At 40.2% G+C, this 21,207-nt stretch overlaps 1 protein-coding gene across 2 annotated transcripts in view; it reads right to left on the reverse strand.

Annotated features, from left to right (window-relative positions):
• CNTN6 (contactin 6) overlaps positions 1-21,207 on the reverse strand; it is a 230,795-nt gene that overhangs the window by 172,310 nt on the left and 37,278 nt on the right. For both annotated transcript variants that reach the window (XM_030570683.1, XM_030570684.1), the window contains exon 2: positions 15,312-15,446. In XM_030570683.1, the coding sequence (XP_030426543.1) occupies positions 15,312-15,366 (55 nt within the window). In that variant the 5' untranslated portion in view covers positions 15,367-15,446. The remainder of the gene's footprint in view (positions 1-15,311; positions 15,447-21,207) is intronic.

Below are 21,207 nucleotides of genomic sequence, written 5' to 3' on the forward strand. Positions count from 1 at the left end.
AAAAAGTCAGCAAATAAAAAGAACCCATTCTTGTTGTGGTTCTTGTTTTTATTTATTTAAATCTCATTATTTTTAAGCCAGTCTCATGTTCTTTGTGGGCCAGGCCTATAAGTTCTGAATGCTTAGGGTCGGCAATACAAAGAAGCCTGCAGGATCTTGTTGTCAGACCCTCCATGAACAGCAGCTGCTTTCTAACTCCAACCCAATATCCATGGCGCCCTAAATACATTGAGTTAGCACAGAGGGCCCAAGCACACCCCTGTAATTTCCTGAGGTTACCTCCTCCATTTTCTGACAAAGACTTCAGAAAAACTAAAGAAGAAAGATCACCTCCAAGACTCCATCTCAGGTGTTGCATTAAGCAGACTGCATGCAGCAACAGGATATTGGGGCAATCGAAGGAGGATATGTAGCTTAGCGTGAGTTTTATTGATCATAGCTGCACTATTCAGATATTCAATAAAACTCCAACTAAGCTATATGTCCTTCCTCCCTTCAGATCGCCACACTCTCTTTAATGCAGTCCCCTTACACCTGGCTCTCCCCAGCAATCCTAATTTGACATGATTCTGTTCTCAATATATAGATAGGGTCTGGCTCTGACTCATGGTTGGCTTCATGCACACACAGAACAACAAGTAATGATTCTGGTGGCAATAGAGAGTCAGTGTTCCAGATAGTTGTTTAAAAATGTCCAGCTCCCCAAATAGATTTCCCCTGCAATCTACACATGACCATCTGTGTCTGAATTTTACTTCAAATTAAACTGTCCAAATTAAACTGCAAGTTCTTGAAGGCTTTCAGTATTCAGATAAATTCAAGCAGTAAACACATCAGTAACAATGAAAATGGTTAAAAAAATCCTTTTGTTACCAAGAAATTGAAGGGGAAAAAATTGCTTTCTTGAGTCCACAAACACAGTGACTGAGTTAGCCAGCATTTGCTAACAAGCCTTCTTTTACAGATGTACTGCTAGATGAAAACATAAGGAATTCAAAGAAATGCTCATGTTAATTTCTGCTTTACAAGAAACATGCAAATCCAAACACAACTCAATATGTGTTAAAAGAAAAGGAAATAGCAAATCAGTAACAATAGAGGAAATTTTATTGTCAAGCTTTTGCAAAAAATGAAGGGTTTTTGTTTGTTTGTGTGTTTAATGACACTGAAAAGTAGTAGATATTGTCTTGTAGTTTTGGAAAACGATATTGGGCCATATCCACAGCTGGTGTCAGTGAGCGTAGCTCTATTGTCTATGAGAATATACACCCAGTTGAGGATTTGGTCCACAATTTCCATTACTACGTAAGCTAACCACTTTTTAACATTTTAAGAAAAAGAAATGTTTTCAACTATCTGAGATTTATACATTTGAAAATCAACTCCTGAGAGTGCACATTAACTCATTTTTTTACTCATTTTTTCTTACTATCTATCATCACAGTTGTTGTTTATTATTTATATTATCAGGTCAACTGAAAAATTGAAAGACCTAACTGGTGAGGTGGCTGCAGCCTTATCTTTAGAGGAGTTTACACATAAATAAAGTGAATCAAGTCCATTAGATCAGAGAAAAATCCTAGATGACTTCTTAGTTTTTCCATCATTCTGTACTTATAGGAAATTAGAACAAATTTATATTTGAAAAAAGTGGTTGGGTCTGATTTATTCACTCTTGTTACCTACACGTTTTCATATTACCTTCTCAGATTTGATTTTTTAACAATCATTTTTCACTTTAAACAACAGAAAAATGCTCAAAAATCTTTTAAATCCTTAATCAACTACAATTCTCAGCTTCTTGGCAGAGATAATGAAGCACAATTGAATTTTCTTTGAATCTGCTACATACCAAAATGAAAATACTAAATTATTTCTAAAGTACAGAAAGAATGTTATTTTCTAGAGTTAAGCCTCATAGGCAAAGGTAAAATTACTTGATTTAAAATAGAAAAACACTATACAAAAATTGACTAGAAAGAATATATCTAACAAAGTAACTCATTGAAGAGATTATGAAATAACAATTATTTAAAGCACTAGGTAGTAGGATTTTCAGGCTATACATTTGAAGTTATACACTGCCCACATATAGTAACCTCCATATGAGCAGATACCTCAAGTAATGACTTCTGTGCATTCTAGTACACATCACTTAACATTAAAAACTGTATGTAAAATCTTCCTGACAGGTAAATCAATGCAACCTAAAACCTGAAAGTGAATTGACCCTCAAAGAAGCATCTGTGCTCTGACCTCTTTTGCACCATATGTTTGTGCACTACAGGGAATTCACAATAGAGTTGATGACTTTCTTGGAAATGAACTGTGAGCAAAGATTGTTCACAATACTGATTATAATATTGTTACATGATTTTAAAGGACTTCTAATTCCTTGTGTTTAATAGGTCAGTTTGATGGGCTATAGTGTATTGGGGATAAGTAAAGATACCATATTTCATTCTCCTAGTTGTCTTAATTTTTTTTTAATTTAAAAAGCAATGTTGAAATAAACCTCTGCTATTTCAAAATGGAATGTATGGAATTTTCAGAAGTGTTCAGCATCAGTCAAACCCTCCTCCTGTTGAAGTTAATGGTAAAATTCCCATTGAATTCCCTGGAAGATGAGATAGGTCAACACTGAGTGGTTTTGAAAACCAAGAAGCCTCTTTGAAATGGATTGTCAATAAAACATCATTCTTATTGATCATTCGACTTGTATGTCCCTTGTCACAATAAAATCTGAGCCTGGGCTAGGAAGTGCCCTGGGGAAAGAAGCCAGTGACATGCTTGATTTCCTGTGTTTTGTGCCCCTGTAATAATAACACACCACAGTTCTTATAAAGACACAGAGGGAAACAAACAGTGTGTTAGCATTAGCTATTGCTCCTAAAAGTAAGGAATGTGGGCCAAATTTTGTGCAAACCCCATTGGAGTGTTATTGAAAGCAAAACATTTCTTGTATTTAATAATGGCTCATTCTCTATGTAAGACTACTTTAGGCATTGTACGGGGAGATTTTGGTAAACTAGTAAAGTGCCTGAAACTAGTATTGCTTATTGCAAAAAGCAGCCAAGTCAGCAGGCCATAAAATGTCCATCCAGCAGGCTTAGCTTAACCAAGGAAGGAGTGGAGGGGGTTTTGGTGCCACAGAAAGGGCAACTTGACCCCGAGTCCTTCCTGATAAGAATTGTGTTGAAGTTGTTGATACATGCATTTTAGAAGAGCAGGATGTGCCCTCAGGAAAGTGTCTAACAGGGTCTCAAGGCTGCAAACTCTGGGAAAAAACCTCACCTGGTTAATCAATAATCAGAAGAAAACCTCTTGCTTGACCATTGGAACTATTTGCTTAACAAGTTTTCTTTAAGGGGCATGTCATTGTGTTACTAGTGTATAAAAATAAGGGGGGAAAGTTTGAGTTAGGGGGACTCTTCAGGACTGGAATCTCCCTCGGGATACATCTTGTGTTCCCCACCGGCAGCCGCTTTGCCACTTAAGAGCCACACTCAGCTTCGATAATTATTGAGAGTTGGGGGTGTTTTACTAACCTGTTGCAGGCGTGTGTAAGTGCTTGAGACTAAGTAAAGTTTAGCTTTAAGTGAAAGCACTCTTATGTTGTCCTGTTTGTGCCAGCCATCTATCAGTCAGATGGCGGTGTCTCCCCAATTTATTTCCTGATACCACCTCGCACAGAGTAAAAGTTACCAAGAGCTTTGGGTTGAAAGAACCCCAGGTAACAGCATTACATGTAAAACCTGTGTGATAGGTACTTCCTTTGAGTGATTTCTGCAAAGCTGGCAGTCACCAACCTATTTACATTAACAGCCTTAAGGGTACAATTTGTAAGGAATGGTTATTTTTAACTCCTATCTGCTATGCACCACAGAGAGGATGATTCTGCCAGCTGATTCTTCCACTGCTCTACCGCTTTGTGGACAACAGTATTTTTCTGGTCAATGGAAAAAAGACCTAGACTTGTTTATGTTTGAATGCATGTGCTGCTGTTCACCGAGGGACAGACTGTGGCTAGCACTTGCGAGGGAACTTTCTCCCTCTCTTGTATTGCCCACCTCAAGGCCAGCCTAGCAATCTTTGCACTGCAGGGAAAGATCCCTCTGGGTATTCTTGAAGAGGAGGAGGAAGGTGCATTGCCTCATCTCTCCCACTCTACACCAGCCTTTGTTGCATTCCCAAGCATTGGGAAAAGAGGCTACATCATCTTAAGAAATACCTCTAAATTACAGGCACCTCAACTGGTGTCAAAATATAGGCTGAAATCCCATCATACACCGAAAGATGGAGAGACAGGCCTCCTGTAAATATCACAGCTAGTTCTTCTGAGAAGGATGTCTCATCACCAGCTAACCCATTTTCTGTTGCTTTGAACTCATTTTCAGAAATACAGATCTCATGGTCAGTGTTTCCCCAGGTTATGAGAACCTCCATCTCTTCAGAGAGAAGCCTGAGGATCAGAACTCAGAACTCAGAACTCTGACTCTCCTCAGTGGCCCTCCAAGTGTCATTGTATGTTCAGATATGCCTCTACGTTTCTGGAATGGAATGGTCCATCTCCAAACTCCATTGTTAGAAAAAGCAAAGATGTCACTTGTTGTCTTAATATATGGTCTGTTGTTCCATTCCTAAAGGTGCTGTTATGGTAAAACTAAAACTATAAGAGACTGTGAGCGGAGCCTGGGATATAATGTATTCCATATTCATCATGCTATAACCTAAAAGAATATTTCAGCATTTTACGTCAGAGAATATCTCTCCCGACTTAAACAGTTTCAAAATCCAGCCACAGAAGACACAACTACATCTCCCATTGAATTTGGTCCAATAAGTCAAAGTATATTTTAAAATATGGATCCACTCACTCTTTTAAAAGTGGGAATAAGGACTAGCTAGTCTTGATCTTCATATAATATGTGTGATTAATTTTGGATGTTTAGGCACATCCCAACTCACAATCTCCTTTGTTCTTTCTTTTTACACTCTGACAAAGTGAGTCCATGTGCAGGGCCAGCTCTAGGCACCAGCGTTCAAAGCATGTGCTTGGGGGTGGCACTTTTCAAGGGGCGGCACTCCATTTTTGGGGGGGGGGGTTGCTTCAGCAGTGGCACTCTTTTGTTTGTTTGTTTGTTTGTTTTGCTTGGGGTGGCAAAAAACCTGGAGCTGGCCCTGTCCATGTGTCATAGACTCATAGACTCTAGGATTGGAAGGGACCTCGAGAGGTCATAGAGTCCAGTCCCCTGCCCTCATGGCAGGACCAAATACTGTCTAGACCATCCCTAATAGACATTTATCTAACCTACTCTTAAATATCTCCAGAGATGGAGATTCCACAACTTCCCTAGGCAATCTATTCCAGTGTTTAACTACCCTGACAGTTAGGAACTTTTTCCTAATGTCCAACCTAAATCTCCCTTGCTGCAGTTTAAGCCCATTGCTTCTTGTTCTATCATTGGAGGCTAAAGGTGAACAAGTTTTCTCCCTCCTCCTGATGACACCCTTTTAGATACCTGAAAACTGCTATCATGTCCCCTCTGTCTTCTCTTTTCCAAACTAAACAAACCCAATTCCTTCAGCCTCCCTTCATAGGTCATGTTCTCAAGACCTTTAATCATTCCTGTTGCTCTTCTCTAGACCCTCTCCAATTTCTCCACATATTTCTTGAAATGCAGTGCCCAGAACTGGACACAATACTCCAGTTGAGGCCTAACCAGTGCAGAGTAAAGTGGAAGAATGACTTCTCGTGTCTTGTTTACAACACACCTGTTAATGCATCCCAGAATCACGTTTGCTTTTTTTGCAACAGTATCACACCGTTGACTCATATTAAGCTTGTGGTCCACTATGACCCCTAGATCTCTTTCTGCCATACTCCTTCCTAGACAGTCTCTTCCCATTCTGTATGTGTGAAACTGATTGTTCCTTCCTAAGTGGAGCACTTTGCATTTATCTTTATTGAACTTCATCCTGTTTACCTCAGACCATTTCTCCAATTTGTTGAGATCATTTTGAATTTTGACCCTGTCCTCCAAAGCAGTTGCAATCCCTCCCAGTTTGGTATCGTCCGCAAACTTAGTAAGCGTACTTTCTATGCCAACATCTAAATCGTTGATGAAGATATTGAACAGAGCCGGTCCCAAAACAGACCCCTGCGAAACCCCACTTGTTATACCTTTCCAGCAGGATTGGGAGCCATTAATAACTACTCTCTGAGTACGGTTATCCAGCCAGTTATACACCCACCTTATAGTAGCCCCATCTAAATTGTACTTCCTAGTTTATCTATAAGAATATCATGTGAGACCGTATCAAATGCCTTACTAAAGTCTAGGTATATCACATCCACCACTTCTCCCTTATCCACAAGGTTCGTTATCCTATCAAAGAATGCTATCAGATTAGTTTGACACGATTTGTTCTTTACAAATCCATGCTGGCTATTCCCTATCACTTTACCACCTTCCAAGTGTTTGCAGATGATTTCTTTAATTACTTGCTCCATTATCTTCCCTGGCACAGAAGTTAAACTAACTGGTCTGTAGTTTCCTGGGTTGTTTTTATTTCCCTTTTTATAGATGGGCACTATATTTGCCCTTTTCCAGTCTTCTGGAATCTCCCCCGTCTCCCATGATTTCCCAAAGATAATAGCTAGAGGCTCAGATACCTCCTCTATTAACTCCTTGAGTATTCTAGGATGCATTTCATCAGGCCCTGGTGACTTGCAGGCATCTAACTTTTCTAAGTGATTTTTTACTTGCTCTTTCTTTATTTTATCTTCTAAACCTACCCTCTTCCTGTAAGCATTCACTATATTGGATATTCCTTCAGACTTCTCAGTGAAGACAGAAACAAAGAAGTCATTAAGCATCTCTGCCATTTCCAAGTCTCCAGTTACTGTTTCCCCCTCCTCACTGAGCAGTGGGCCTACCCTGTCCTTGGTCTTCCTCTTGCTTCTAATGTATTGATAAAAAGTCTTCTTGTTTCCCTTTATTCCCATAGCTAGTTTGAGCTCATTTTGTGCCTTTGCCTCTACATTCCTGTGTTATTTGCCTATATTCATCCTTTGTAATCTGACCTAGTTTCCATTTTTTATATGACGCCTTTTTATTTTGTAGGTCATGCAAGATCTCATGGTTAAGCCAAGGTGGTCTTTTGCCACATTTTCTATCTTTCCTAACCATCGGAATAGCTTGCTTTTGGGCCCTTAATAGCGTCCCTTTGAAAAACTGCCAACTCTCCTCAGTTGTTTTTCCCCTCAGTTGTTTTTCCCTGTTTTTCTGTCAGCAGGGAACAGGCCAGCTGCAGAAGCAGTAACTATCTTAGAAAGGGACTGCAATTTCTTCTTTGAAGACCAGAAGCTGGAAGAAATCTGGAAGGGGAGAGCTCATGTCCCAGATTCCTGGGTCAGGTAAGGGTGAAGGGTTCTTGGTGGGGAGAGGAAAGCAAAAAAGCAGCATCTTTAAATCCAGAAAAAAAATAGGTGGCAACAGAGGAGCTGACTTTCTGAGTTCCCTGGGGAGTACTTGATGCCTATTCCTCCCCAGGCCCTGCCTCCACTCCACTGTTTCCCCAAGCCCCTGCTCCTGCTATGCCTCTTCCGACCCCATTCCGCCCCATTCCCTGCTTATTCCTGCCCCTGCTCCTCCCCTTTCTCCCCCAGCGCCTCCTGCACGCTACTGAACAGCTGGTAATGATGGACGGCAGGCACTGCAGGGAGGGGGAGGAGCTGATCCTCAGGGCTGTCAGTGGGTGATGAGCACCCACTACATCTTTTTCTGTGGGTGTTCCAGCCCTGGAGCACCCACAGAATCAGCACCTATGGGTGGCAACCAAAGGGGAAAAGGTAACCCTCCCCACTCCACACTTATTCCCAAATGGCAGTGAACTCAAGGGAGAATGAAACAACAGACTGGCTATGGTGAAAACCGCACTAGAGCATACTGTTCCCCTCTCCTTTCACTGCTAAACAGCCTGTTTCTGCTTCCTTTCTAACATCATTTTGATCTGCTTTTGGGAGAGAGTGAAGAACACCTGGGACTTCTGTGTCCCCTCCCTCAAGACCCGGTCTCAGAGTAGGGTTATTCCCCCTGCCCTCAGCCTAATGTGGGACGGAGAAAAGGGATGGGAGATTTGCTGAGCTGCTTTCAGTCTTTTTTCTTTTATATTAATAATATCATTGTTGTATTGCAGTGGTGCCCAATAGCCCCAGCTGGGATTGGGGCCTCAACATATTAGGCACTACACACACACACGTACATTGAGCTTGGGAACAGAGAAGTATTATTGTCCCTATTTATAAATGGAAAACTGAAGCACCAGGAAATTAAGTGACTTGTCCAAGATCACATAGGAAGTCTGTGGCAGTGCTGGGAACTGAACCTGATTCTGAGCCTCGGCAGAGTGCCTAAACCACAAGCTCATCCTTCCTCTCATTTCTGGGATTACTTGCCATTATCCTTGCAGAATAAGGGCTAGAAATGACAGAGCAGATAGGGTAAAGACGGAGAGATGGTGAGAAGAAAGAATGCTTTTCCTTCACAGGTAGACTGTCCACTTCTCTGTTATGATCAGCTTTTTAACATTCTGTCCAAGTCCTTATTCCTGAAGTTGGATTTTCTCCCTCAACATATTAATACCAAGTGACATTTGCATTTCAACAAGAATGGGACGAGACAGCCACTAGACATCCTTATAACAAATACAGAATTTAAAATAACAATCTCTGAGTTTATCTTCATCATCCTCCTTGCCTCCAGTGCTACACTGAGATCTGATTATCTCATTGAAATAGCAATTGGTTATTAAAGAAGAAGAAAAGAAAAGCCCAATCTGTTCCTTTACCGTGCATGCATACATTATTGTTATTATTCTATTGCTGTAGACTATGACAAAAACACCCTTGTTGTGCCACATAAAAAAACTCCTTGGAAAATGAGAGATAGAAGGAACATTTGTTGCTGTATGTAAAATCTATGGTTCTCAGGAATATATATATTTGTCTTGCATGCAGTTAATTTAATTAAGATATTCTTTATAGACTTATGGGTTCTGATACTTAATTCACCTTATACCAACCAGTTCCACACCAGTGTGATTCCATTATTTTAAGAAATCAAAGAAGCTTTGTCCTTTTACACTGGGATTGATTATGGCCACTAAGTAGATTTCAGGCCAGATCCTCATCTGGTATAATTTAGTTGGATGATTTTGTTGGTGTTGGTCCTGCTCTGAGCAGGGGATTGGACTAGGTGACCTCCTGAGGTCTCTTCCAACCCTAATATTCTATGATCCTATGATTCTATAAATCTGCGTAACGCCATTGAAGTCAATGAAGCTATGCCGATTTATATAGCTGAGAATATGAACATACATATACTTGATCAAATTGGTTCTACTCTCTTTTAGATCAATGGTAATTTTGCCATTCATATAAGTTGCAGCAGGATCATGCCAAGAGCGCTGTATTATGTACCTGATTTACTAATAACACGATTATATGAGACTTTTTTGAATGCTATCTTTCTTGGACATCATTTTTCTATTGTTGTCAAGTCTTTCATCTATATTTCAATAGTCTTCACAAAACTGAATATTCCAGTGTAACAGTACACTTTTTGGATCTCTTAGCTTAAAAATGTCTGACATACTGAGCTCCTTTTAAATGACAATGTTTGCACAAGAAAATAAGTTTACATAATTACAAAATCATGCAGACCTTTTGAAAATAAATATTGATAAAGACTAGGAAAGGGAACAGTTAGAACATAAATCAGTCATGCAGAATAATAACCATATTGGAGTAGTAATAAAATGAGTATATCCACTGGTGCAGATTGAGAACTGAGTGTATAATGATGTGTTGATGTCTGTGAGAGTCTCCAGGCAACCTGAATCAATAGCTTTGATAGATGTGAAAGAGCTGAAGATTCTGAAGCCTAATGATGATAGTTTAAATGTCAGCACTGTTAACTATTTCACTCTTGACAAAAGAAGGCAAGGAAGAAGAGGGACAATGCTACAATAAAAATTTGTAAATCTGGTGAGACTGGCATCTCAAGCAGGTGGGGCTTGTGTGACCCAGGGACTTCTTGATGCCAGCTGGCATGGGGCCTGGAGGGTGCATAGGACTTTACAGGGATCCCCTAGGTTGGATATAAGCATAATAAATCACTAAAAGGTGGCATGTGAAGCCTCCATAGAGAGGAAGTAGCCCACTTTTCATGATATTGCTAAATATGAGGATGGATAGTATTTAAGGAGTTATGTGTCTATACTGAAAATTATGTTCTTAAGGCAGGTAACTAGGAAGTGACATGTATGAGACAGGCTTCTTTCAGGCTGTGGGTAAGACACATTTATCCCTCTGTCTGGTCATTGTGTATTGTGCGCTTATTCAAATACTGAGCCAGATGCTGATTAAGAGATTGAAAAATCTACAAGAAAGGAGTATACAGGGGAAACACAATCAGCAAGGGGTGTCTTGCTTATGTAGAAGGACAATGCACTGTTCTGGTATGTCTGGGGGTGCAAAGAGACACCACGAATCTTTCAGTAAGGAGGCGAGTTGACAGTGTGACTTGTTTCATAAACAGAAGATCACAACCAAGCTCGGGCTGAAAAATGTTAAAAGGACTTTGGGTGAGCATTGCTGTATAAGACATGACAGTATCTAGTTAAGTAAGTCTAGATTCTAGAATGTGTGCTATGGTTTTATTTTATATGTAGCGATTTTTTTCCAATACGTCAACTTCCTATCGCTTGAATCTCTATACTTTGTTTAATAGACTTTTACTTGTTTTCACTATAAACGTATTGAAGTACTGTGTGCCAAGCAGAGTGGTAATCTGAGGAGAAACTGGTAAGCCTAGTGTCCTGCTTCTTTGGAAGCAGAGAAACTGTGAATGAGGGTTTAAAAGAACAGGGGATGGACACCCCAGGGAGTCATTTGGTGGGCTCAGGAGTTGGAGTGTGTCTATCGCTAATCTAGAGAGATTGAGCAGGCCTAGTGTGGAATGCAGGGCCGTAGCAACAAAGAACGTGGCCCCCTCCGAACATATGTCCAGGGCCCCTTACAATGCAGAAACTGGAATGCGGTATTTATTTTATACAATATACAGGGTTCATATTATGTATACATAGGCCTACAATGTACATGTATTCCGTATTTACGCAAAGCGCTTCTTTCGAGTCTTGTTCTCCGCAAATTGGTTAATCAATGCATCATAGTCCAGAGATCTGGCAATCTTGTTTTCGATTGAGATAACTGCAAGCGCAGAAAGCCTGTCATCTGTCATGGTTGAGCGCACAATATTCTTGATCAGTTTCATTCTGCTGAAGCTCCTTTCAGCACCAACGACAGTAACTGGTGTGGTCAGAAGAATTCTGATGCAAATGCAAAGATTCGGATATATCTCCTGAAGGCTGTTCTTGTATATATACATTAAAAAATGGTTTGCCGTGACAAGTCCTCTCTCTTTCTCGATGACATAAATAAAACGATTCAATTCCATTATGAGTTTATTGGCATCAATGTCTCCCATTTTTCTTTCAAAATTTTTGCTGTAATTCTCCAGTTCATTTTCTCTGTGACACTGCTTCAGGCCGCTAGCGTTGTACAGAAATCCAAGCAAACTTATACCACTCCACGAGTTGGTCAAATCGCGACGAAACAGAAGATATGGCCTGATCAGTGAGAACAAGAAAGAACTGCGATTTGAATTTTTCTTCGGCAGAAAGACGACTCGAATCATCAGCACATTCGTAATCAAACATTCTCTTCTTATGTCACACCCTGGTTTCTGGAAACGCCTGCTCAATACCCATATGCTCTGCTATTTCAAGTGCATTTGTGACCACAGTTATATCCTATATTTTGATAGTCTTCCAAAATCTTCATTGTAGCATCGACTTCTGCCTGCAGTACGTCAATTGACACATCTGGTGACTGAATTAATTTGCTGGTTTTATTGACGTGAAATAGTATATCATACCACGTGTACACAGTCAGAACAAAAGGCCACGTAGTAACATGGTCTAAAAGCGCACCGGCTTCTGTTGCTGTATTGCCATCTTTCTTTTCGAGCGCATATTCTCGCAAAGATGACAAAGCATTGCACAATTCTTCAAGGTGATAACGCAATGGCTTCACAGCATCAATTCTCGACTCCCAACGAGTGTCCGATAACCCTTTAACAGATATTGGCATATGTTCTTGAAGTATATCCCAACGTGAAGGTGAAGAAGAAAAGATAACGTATATTCTGTTAATCAGACCGAAAAAGTCAACGGCATATTTTGATGACTTTGCCGCGTCTGAGATCACAAGATTCCAAGTGTGAGCTCCACATGGTACATACAAGGCACGGTCATTTATTTCTAGCATGCAGGCTTGAACTCCTTTATTCTTTCCTCTCATATTTGCGCCTTTATCATAAGCTTGGCCTCTCATGTCAGCAATGTCTATTCCTAAGTTGTTTGCCTTTTCAAGAAACGCTTCCAATAAGCCCTCGCCAGTTGTATCATGAACATTAAGAAAACCAACAAACGCTTCACGAATATTGATACCATCTTCACCGTTGCATTCAAGAAAGTGTAACACCACAGACATCTGTTCTTCATGTGACACGTCGGGAATACAGTCCAAAATAACTGAATAATATTTTGCTTTTTTAAGCTGCGCTATGTTGGCCTCTTGAATGTTACTGGCAACAAGTTGAATCAGCTCATTTGGATCTGTGGACTGAGGTACTGAACATGTGTCTCTGCCTTCTTAATCCTCTGTAAAAGTTCGCTGAGGACAGTATCATACTTTGCAAGCAATTCAAACAGTCCCCAAAAGTTGCCATTCGAAGGATCGCCGAGCTTTTCATTACTTCCTCGAAATGCCAAGTTTCTTTCGGACAAGAAAATAACGACATCAACCATGCGTTTGACAACATTGCTCCAGAAATCTCTTTCTTTCAGATAAGCCTGCAATTCGAATTGGTCAATAGATGTACGGTTTACTATGCCTGACCGAAGGTCAAACCATTTCACCATACAGTCTTGATGACCTTTGCCTGTTTCATGCTGCTGAAGTCTTTTTGACAGTGCTTTCCAAGCAGATGTTCCACGACGTAGCGGTATGTCGCCAGTGCCAAATAATTTACAACAAAAACAAAAAATGGCATCTTTCTGAACTGAGTACATTAACCATGAACGTCTTATTTTCTCGCCATTTGCCATGGTTCGATAGAAATCAGTACTTCTGAACCTCCGTCTTTCCTCGTTAAATGGAAATTCGTAACTTTCATTCTGCTGCGGTGGGCCACGTGCAACAATGTCACACACTTGCCTGTCCGATATTATAGACAGCCAATCTCCTGGATCATCAGTCAGTGGTTCAGATTCAGATACTTCTTTCCCGGCAGCAGCTGGAATATCTGTCACAGTTTGTTTGGTAGAACAACTGGCTTCACCTTTGACCTCACTTGAAGCACTTCTGGATACTTCTGGATACGATTCGTCGCTGCTAGCGCTGTCCGTTTCATGTGCCTGTACCTGTACGTTGGATTGCAGCACAAAATACGTTGACAACTTTGGAATTTTCTCAAGTTCCTTCTCGGCATCTTTTGCTGCCTTTTGTTTACTAGTTCTGCTCTTATACATTCTCTTAGACATCACGAAGCACGCTTCTGCGTCGGAAACAATAAAAAACTAAACAACTAAATTAATAACATTTATCCGCCAACCGCCATTATGAACGCAAATACACATTCTTTAAATGGGTCCAACTAAAATTCGAAACTGACCGACAGACAACTGATGTAGCCAATAGCATTATGATGTATCATAATGACTTCACGGTTTTGTCAGTAAAACCGACATGGATTGTGCAATAGCGTCAATAAATGTCACTTACCTAGTTATACCTTACATTTTTTTTGCCACTTTTAGGGCCCCCTTCCTTGCGGGGCCCCCTCCGGTCGGAGGGTATGGAGGGCGATCGCTACACCTCTGGTGGAATGCTTGTGTTGCCTGTGACTAGTGGAGTTTGGGGAGCTGACCCCTGGAAGGCATAGCCAAGACTTCTTCATGCTAAGGGCAGGTGTAGCACAATGCCTCATAACCCTGGGTATGCCTGGGAACAATCACAGCTTGATTTGTAGATGGAGTTTTGAAGAAGATCAGTACATTTTTTTGCCCCCTTATCCGATCCCTGACTGGAACTGAGCTTCCAGAGCTCACGAGGGAAAGGGAAGGCAGTGTTCACACAGCATATATATATTGAGTGTCTTCATGCATTCTAGGATGTTTTGAATATGGGGGTAGGCTGAGGACAAGGGCAGGGATGGTCGATCTGTGAGCATGCAGGACATGCAATAGGTGGAGGAGTTGGTCCAGAATTAAAGCAGAGATAATAACAGAATGTAATTATTTTAATTGTTTGTTTCCTCGGCAACCTGGATTCCAGTATCAGTTTTTCACAATGCTTAATATGTGGCTATTTGTCATTGACATAGCTGCTGTTAAGCATTCATTTAATGGCAAGATCTATATTACTGAAATACTAAAATTCTAGATTATACCTAGAGTCTATTAGATCAAATATGACCTGGTTTCATTTTAATTTTATTTTAAAATGCTACCTCAGGCTGAATTCTACATTTTCTTCTGTTCATTCTTCAGGTCACATACAGCTGCTGATTCATGCATGATATAATTAATATAAGCATCATTTGAGATTGCTATAATTAATATAATTACATCATAAATATATGACAAATAGACCAATTGCTTTCAAACCTTTAAAAGTCAATGCAAATTTAGAGGCTGACTTTGTTGGGAGAAGAATTGGGAGCTTAACATAGACAATCCAAATAAACAGCAGAAAAGAAGATGCAAATTGTTTGTTTAATGGACTATAAACATCAGAAATAGGCATGCTAATTTTCACATTTGGAGATGCACATTGAGTGAAAACTTCAGTTAACAGACAATCCTCTGAAAATTGGAAGATAGTCACACATTTCTCATGATATAACTTTCTATTTTTCCTTTTCGAATGACACAGCTTAGAAGTACATTGATGCCCAATATCTTGCTTTCTTGTAGAACTTCAAACGTTTTTTTTTCCCCTTGTTCAAAGTCAGCAGCGTGTATTGCTTAACAATAAAGGATCTCCTAAAGAAAAGCTGCTTACTCACTGGTGCATGAGAGTAAGTACTGTTAGTTTTAGTAATTACCTTTCTTTAAAAAAAAAAGGAATTATGATGCTGACATATTTATCAATCACAAACAGTAATAATGGAACATTTTACCTGTGTTGCAGCTCAGGAGTGGCAACAGAATGACTAGTTTCCATAGCAACATCATCTCCACTTTCCAAGGTCAAAAATCCCTCCCATCCAATCAGCAGAGAATAAAATATATCTTCCTGGAACTGTCTTTATATTCTGTAAAAAAAAAAAATAATAAAATAAAAAAAAAATGGTAAGAGATGTTGAATCTTTAAAATGTAAATATAAACTAAATACCCAGAGCCAGGATTTCCCTTGTGATGTTGCCACTTCAAGCTGCACTGTTGGACAGCCTGCCTGTAAATGGGGCATAATTAGTGCAGGGAAGCTCAGTGAGTGTAAAGGTGATTCTCAGATGCCATAGACCTGAAATATAGGCTTCTTGTAGTGCCATGCCTCCTCCCAGCTGTAGTAGGAAGAAGGGCATGGTCAGAGGAAAGGGGTCATGGCTGGGATTCCCCAGTGGCATGGTAATCCTTAACAGTAGTTTCCATCCTTGAGGCCATTTGCTGCTGCTATATGTTAGAGCAGACCTCAGGCACAGAAGCATGATCCTCATGTTTATGCATGTATGGTCTCACTCATATAGCAATAGGTTCTATCAACAGGTCCCTACAGATTCTTTCTCCACTTAATAGCTGAAAATCAGCCTTGGGGAAACAGCCCATGAAAGTCTTACGAGTACCTTATGTTCCATTAATCTCTCAAAATGTTGCTCTAGAGCAGAGGTTCTCAAACTGTGGGTTGGGACCCCTCACAGGGTGGCAAGGTTATTACGGGGGGGGGGGGGGGGTTTGCAGGCTGTCGACCTCCAACCCAAACCCCACTTTGCCTCCAGCATTTATAGTGGTGTTAAATATATAAAAGAGTATTTTTAATTTGTAAGGGAGGTTGCACGCAGAGGTTTGCTGTGTGAAAGGGGTCACCAGTACAAAAGTTTGTGAACCACTTCTCTAGAAGAACTTAAATCAGGCATAGGCCTTTCATGGACCGTTGGCACAGGAATGAATTTCCCCAGATAAGAAGTCATAAGAATCTCTGTGGATCTCTTCAGAGAGCCACTAGCTGGATGGGGGAGAGTTCATGTGCATAAATAGGCTAATCACACGCCCAAATGCTGCCTACTCTTTAATGCTCCTAGATGGTTCTTGTCTTGGAATTGGCTGGAAAACAAATCGAGTTACTACAAACCGCACAACTTCTGCTGTCATGCACATATACACAAAAGCCAGAATTTGGCCCATATTCCAAATGCATATGGCCCAGTTGTCCAAGTGCAATAAGTAAATGTCCCACTGAAATTAGGAGTTTTTCAGGGTGAGAGTCCGCTGTATGTTCTTTAATATAAAACATTTTATTTTATAAGGGGGTTGGATAAAAGTTAATAAGTCAGATAAGAATTCTGAAAACAAGTGTTCATATTGTGTGGGTTTTCAAATTACAGATTACTAGACTCTTTAATTCTTCACTTACTCATACTAGTAATAGGATTTCATAGAAGCTCAGTTTTGTGATCTTTAAATACCTTACATCAGATGTATTAGTCACCAAAAAACAAAACAAAAAACCCCAGAAACCTTGACAAATGTTGTAGTATGCCACATTATTCCACATGCTAAATACACTCCAGGGAAGGAAATACCACCTTAATGTTAATTTTACTGGCAAATGATGATTGGCCAGTTTTAATGAGGACCACTGTCGTTTTAATGAGGACCTTCTTGGTTACCTCCCTTCAATTTTTATCAGTATATTTGAAAATGCAGCTATCAAAGAAATAATGTCTGCTAGGCCTGGTCTACACTGTGGGGGGGGGTTTGATCTAAGTTACGCAACTTCAACTACATGAATAAAGTAGCTGAAATCAATGTACTTAGATCTACTCACCGCAGTTGACTGCTGATACTCTCCTGTCAACTCCACCTGTGCCTTTCACCCTGGTGGAATACCGGAGACGATGGAGAGTGATGAGGGGGTCGATTTATTGTATCTAGACCCCTGCTGGATTGATCACTGCCCGCTGATCCGGCACATAGTATAGACATACCCTTAACAACTAAAGCCGGGGCTTATGGGAAAAATATCTATACATTCCATATGGGACTTTGCTGGGGGACTGTGAGCATCTCACCTAAGCTATGAGCAAACCCAGAGTTCCCCCTGCACTTGAATGAATCCAGGACCCAGCAGAGAACCCTCCATAATGCCCTAGGAGCTGGGGACATATGCTGAAAGGCAATGGCTCTTCCATCTTCACCATGGGGAGGAGGAGATGCATTGGCAGATCAAGGGGAATGAACAGGGAATGAACATGACTCGTAACTTTCACAATTAAGGTAAAAAAATATAATAGCATACACTGTAACAATCTTCAGAAATAAAACATGTTTCCCCAAGGGTTTAAATAACAATTTGCTCTAATTTCCTCTGACATCTCAGTCATTCTATGATGAATTAAATCAAGAAGAAAAGGATCAGTATGGCCTTTACTTCCAAAGGGCAAATTAGTAATTTACTGTTGGGATCAGTTCATTAAAAAGTCAAAACCGGAAAGCACTCAATAAAGTGGGTCTATCAAAATAGAAAATCATTCTGGACCTTTTAAGTGCTGAAAATTGTCCAGTGACAAATTAGATTTATGGTCCACATTTAGGGCCCAATTCTCCTTTCCTTTGTACCACTTTACAGCAGTGTGGATCCATTTATTTCAGCTGAGTTAATTTACACTGATGTAAGTAAGAAATAAGATTTAAGAAAATGAGAGATGCTGGGTGCTGGGCACTTTTGAAAATCATCCAACTTATTCAAGTGCCTAAATATGAACCTAGGAATCTAACTTTAAAAACTTGGCCTTAATGGATTGCAGGTGGCCTCATAATAGACAAACAATCTGATTCTCCACAGTTTCTGCATTAGGTGTTATTTGCACCTGCACAAAGTGGTTGTAATATGCTATCAAATCAGAATTCACAGTATATATACCCTACTAATAGCACCTATCTTCCAAGTGATTTCACCTATAATGTATCTCAAAAAGTGAATTTTTAGACAGTTAAGAATATGCGAAAACAAGGGATTTTCAAGAATTTAGAAGTGGATAAGAATATCTTGCCCAATCTTAAACTACAATGGTAATTTTGTATAGGTATGTCCCAAACCTTAAGGATTAGGCCTGGACTGTTGTGCAGGTGTGCATTGGGTGGGGGAGGGAATAAAGGACATAGCCTGTTTCAGGGTTTAGCCGAATTGCAGTCCCTCTGCTTACCAGGAGTATAGGGACTGCTCTTTCCCATCTCCCCGAGGATGTACAACACACTGAAGAGGGTGGAGAGGGGTGACAAATGAGTTGTACCTCAGCTTCACCTCCAGACATGTCAGACAGAAGTTGGGTGGCCAACCTGGGGGGGAGTATGTCGCACACATGCCTTCTTAAAGGTTTCTTCAACTGCCAATGTAATAGGAAGCTGAAAGCATTGTATCTCTTCAAATGAAATTGGTGCCCCCACCCTCATCTGAGGCGATGCAGCTCCATATTACCCCAACAACAGGGCTGTGTCTGATGTACAGCTGAGCCTTGCTTTACTATTTTTAGCTTTCAGAGAGCGACAGTTAAATATTAATCTATGAGTATATAAATGGCTTGTGGTTTATGGAATAAAGAAACCTCGTCCAGGTAGTCAGGTTGTTCTGCTGAGGCATGTAATAATACCCATTTAAACTGCATCTAAACATGAGTCTCTTGTAACACAGATGCACATGCTGCTGCCAATAGCAAGAATACATATCCAGTAATCATAGCATTCATATAAGCTAAAGATATTTATCAATCTTCTGATTTGTAACTGCTTTCCCACTTATAACCTCAATCCCACAAGTTATTGCACATGATAATAAAAAAAAAAATACAAATCTATTTTCTTTAGTTAGCCCAGCTATTCTACTTATTTAAATTCTGCCAGAAACAAAGACCTTACGGGTAAACAAGTACTTAATAATTTTTACAACAGCTTTCCAACAACAGTTTCCATGGGATTATTTACTGTCAAACTAAATCAAGAATAAATGAAAAGACCCTGAAATATTTATAGTCGGAGAAAATCTGGTTCAGACTAGAACCCCACTCTGGCATTAAAACAGGCAAAGTAACAAGATAAATCATGCCGTCATACTCTTTGTTTTCTGGATGTAACGCTATCACTTATTATAATTGTTATGCCATACTTTAAATACACAATCTACTTAGATTAAAAACAAGGCATGCTAAATATGATCATGGGGGAGACATTTTCCCCAAAGAAGTACTGGTTGCATGTCCATTTATTAACAGCATGTAATGTATACAAATATGTTTGTTACAAAAGTAGTCAGTACCAGTGTTTTTCTGCTTTCCCATTAGAGCAAATAAATCAATGGAAAAGAACTCACTCATCAGATATTCTATTCTAGTTGTCACTTTCTTCCTCTCCTTTTGACATTGGAGGGGGGAAATTACTACTAAGTCATATGTGCGGGTTATATGGTTATGGCTCGGCATATATGGTTGCATGCTTGAGATGAATAGATCTATATAATCTGATGGATAAAAAGATAGCTGAAGTGGGTATAAAGGAATTACATGCAGACCATCGCCAAAGGCCCAATTCTGCCACCCTTAGTCAGATTGTGTAGCGTATTACTGTGTGACTGTTACTTTTGAGATTTTTTTTCACAGACAATAATTTGCCCAGGCCCAGCTCTGTTGGAAAGGATGGATACAGTGTAATATATTCATGAATTACTTGTGTCTTGGCAGCTAGAATATTGATGATTTGGGGCCAAATTCAGGCCTGGTGTAAACACATGTATTGACTCCTGTGACATTGTGTCCAGTGGGATGTGGTAGATAAAGGGAAAATTCTTTTGTGCCTTAAGGCCAAAGTTTGAAATGTGATTGCTCTTCTCTTAGACAGGAAAAATTTAGAAGCATGTAAGATATAGATAAGTTATTTCATGACTAGGATGAGTTGACATGTATATAATGAAATAGCAAAACAATACTCAGTAGATTTGTGGTTTGAGTTTCTAAAACTTGATTTTGTTACTAACTTTTCTTTTTGAATAACCATTTGCTAGTTTTAGGCTTGGTCTATGCTGGCACTTTCGCTGTTAAAACTTTGGTCTCTGAGGGGTGTGAGGCTCCCCCTCCCATGACCGACAAAAGTTTTAGCAATGAAAAGTGCCAGTGAGGACAGCACTTTGTCTGCAGGAGCTGCTATCCTGTCATTGAAGCTACCACCCCTCGTTGGGGGTGGTTTTATTTTGTCGCCAGAAGAGCTTTCTCCCAGTGACAAAGAGCGAGTACACTGCTTACCTTACAATGGCGCAGCTGCAGTGGCATAGCCGAGCCATTGTGAGGTACGCAGTATAGACATAGTCTTAGTCTGGGCCAGTGTCATTTCTGGTGATGTAACAGATTTCCAAGGAAATATGCAACATTTCTCATGCCTGCTGTGATTGTCTATTAGTTTTTTAAAGTGAAAGACACTCACTTCAGGTGGAAAACTGACATTTTACAGAGGAAAACATTGTTGGGCAATGAAAAATACACGATTTTACTCTTAGGGCTTGACTACACTTGTGAGTTACAGCACAATAAAGACACCCTGGGTGCCCTAGCTCACTCCCCATCCACACTTGAAAGGCACGTAGAGTTCTCTGACTCCGCGGCTACAGTGCTGCTGGTACTCCACCTCAGCGAGAGGAATAATGTTTGCTGCACCTTGGCTTCAATGCCCAGGCATCAGTGTGAATGAGGTGTTGTGTTACTGTGCTCTGATTGACCTCCAGAAACGTCCCATAATCCCCTTAAGTCAAGTGGCCATTCTGGTCATTGTTCTGAACTCCTGTAGGAATGTGGAAATGCCCTTTCAAAGCTCCT

Source organism: Gopherus evgoodei, chromosome 7 (genome assembly GCF_007399415.2).
Source record: "Gopherus evgoodei ecotype Sinaloan lineage chromosome 7, rGopEvg1_v1.p, whole genome shotgun sequence".
NCBI lineage: Eukaryota > Metazoa > Chordata > Testudines > Testudinidae > Gopherus > Gopherus evgoodei.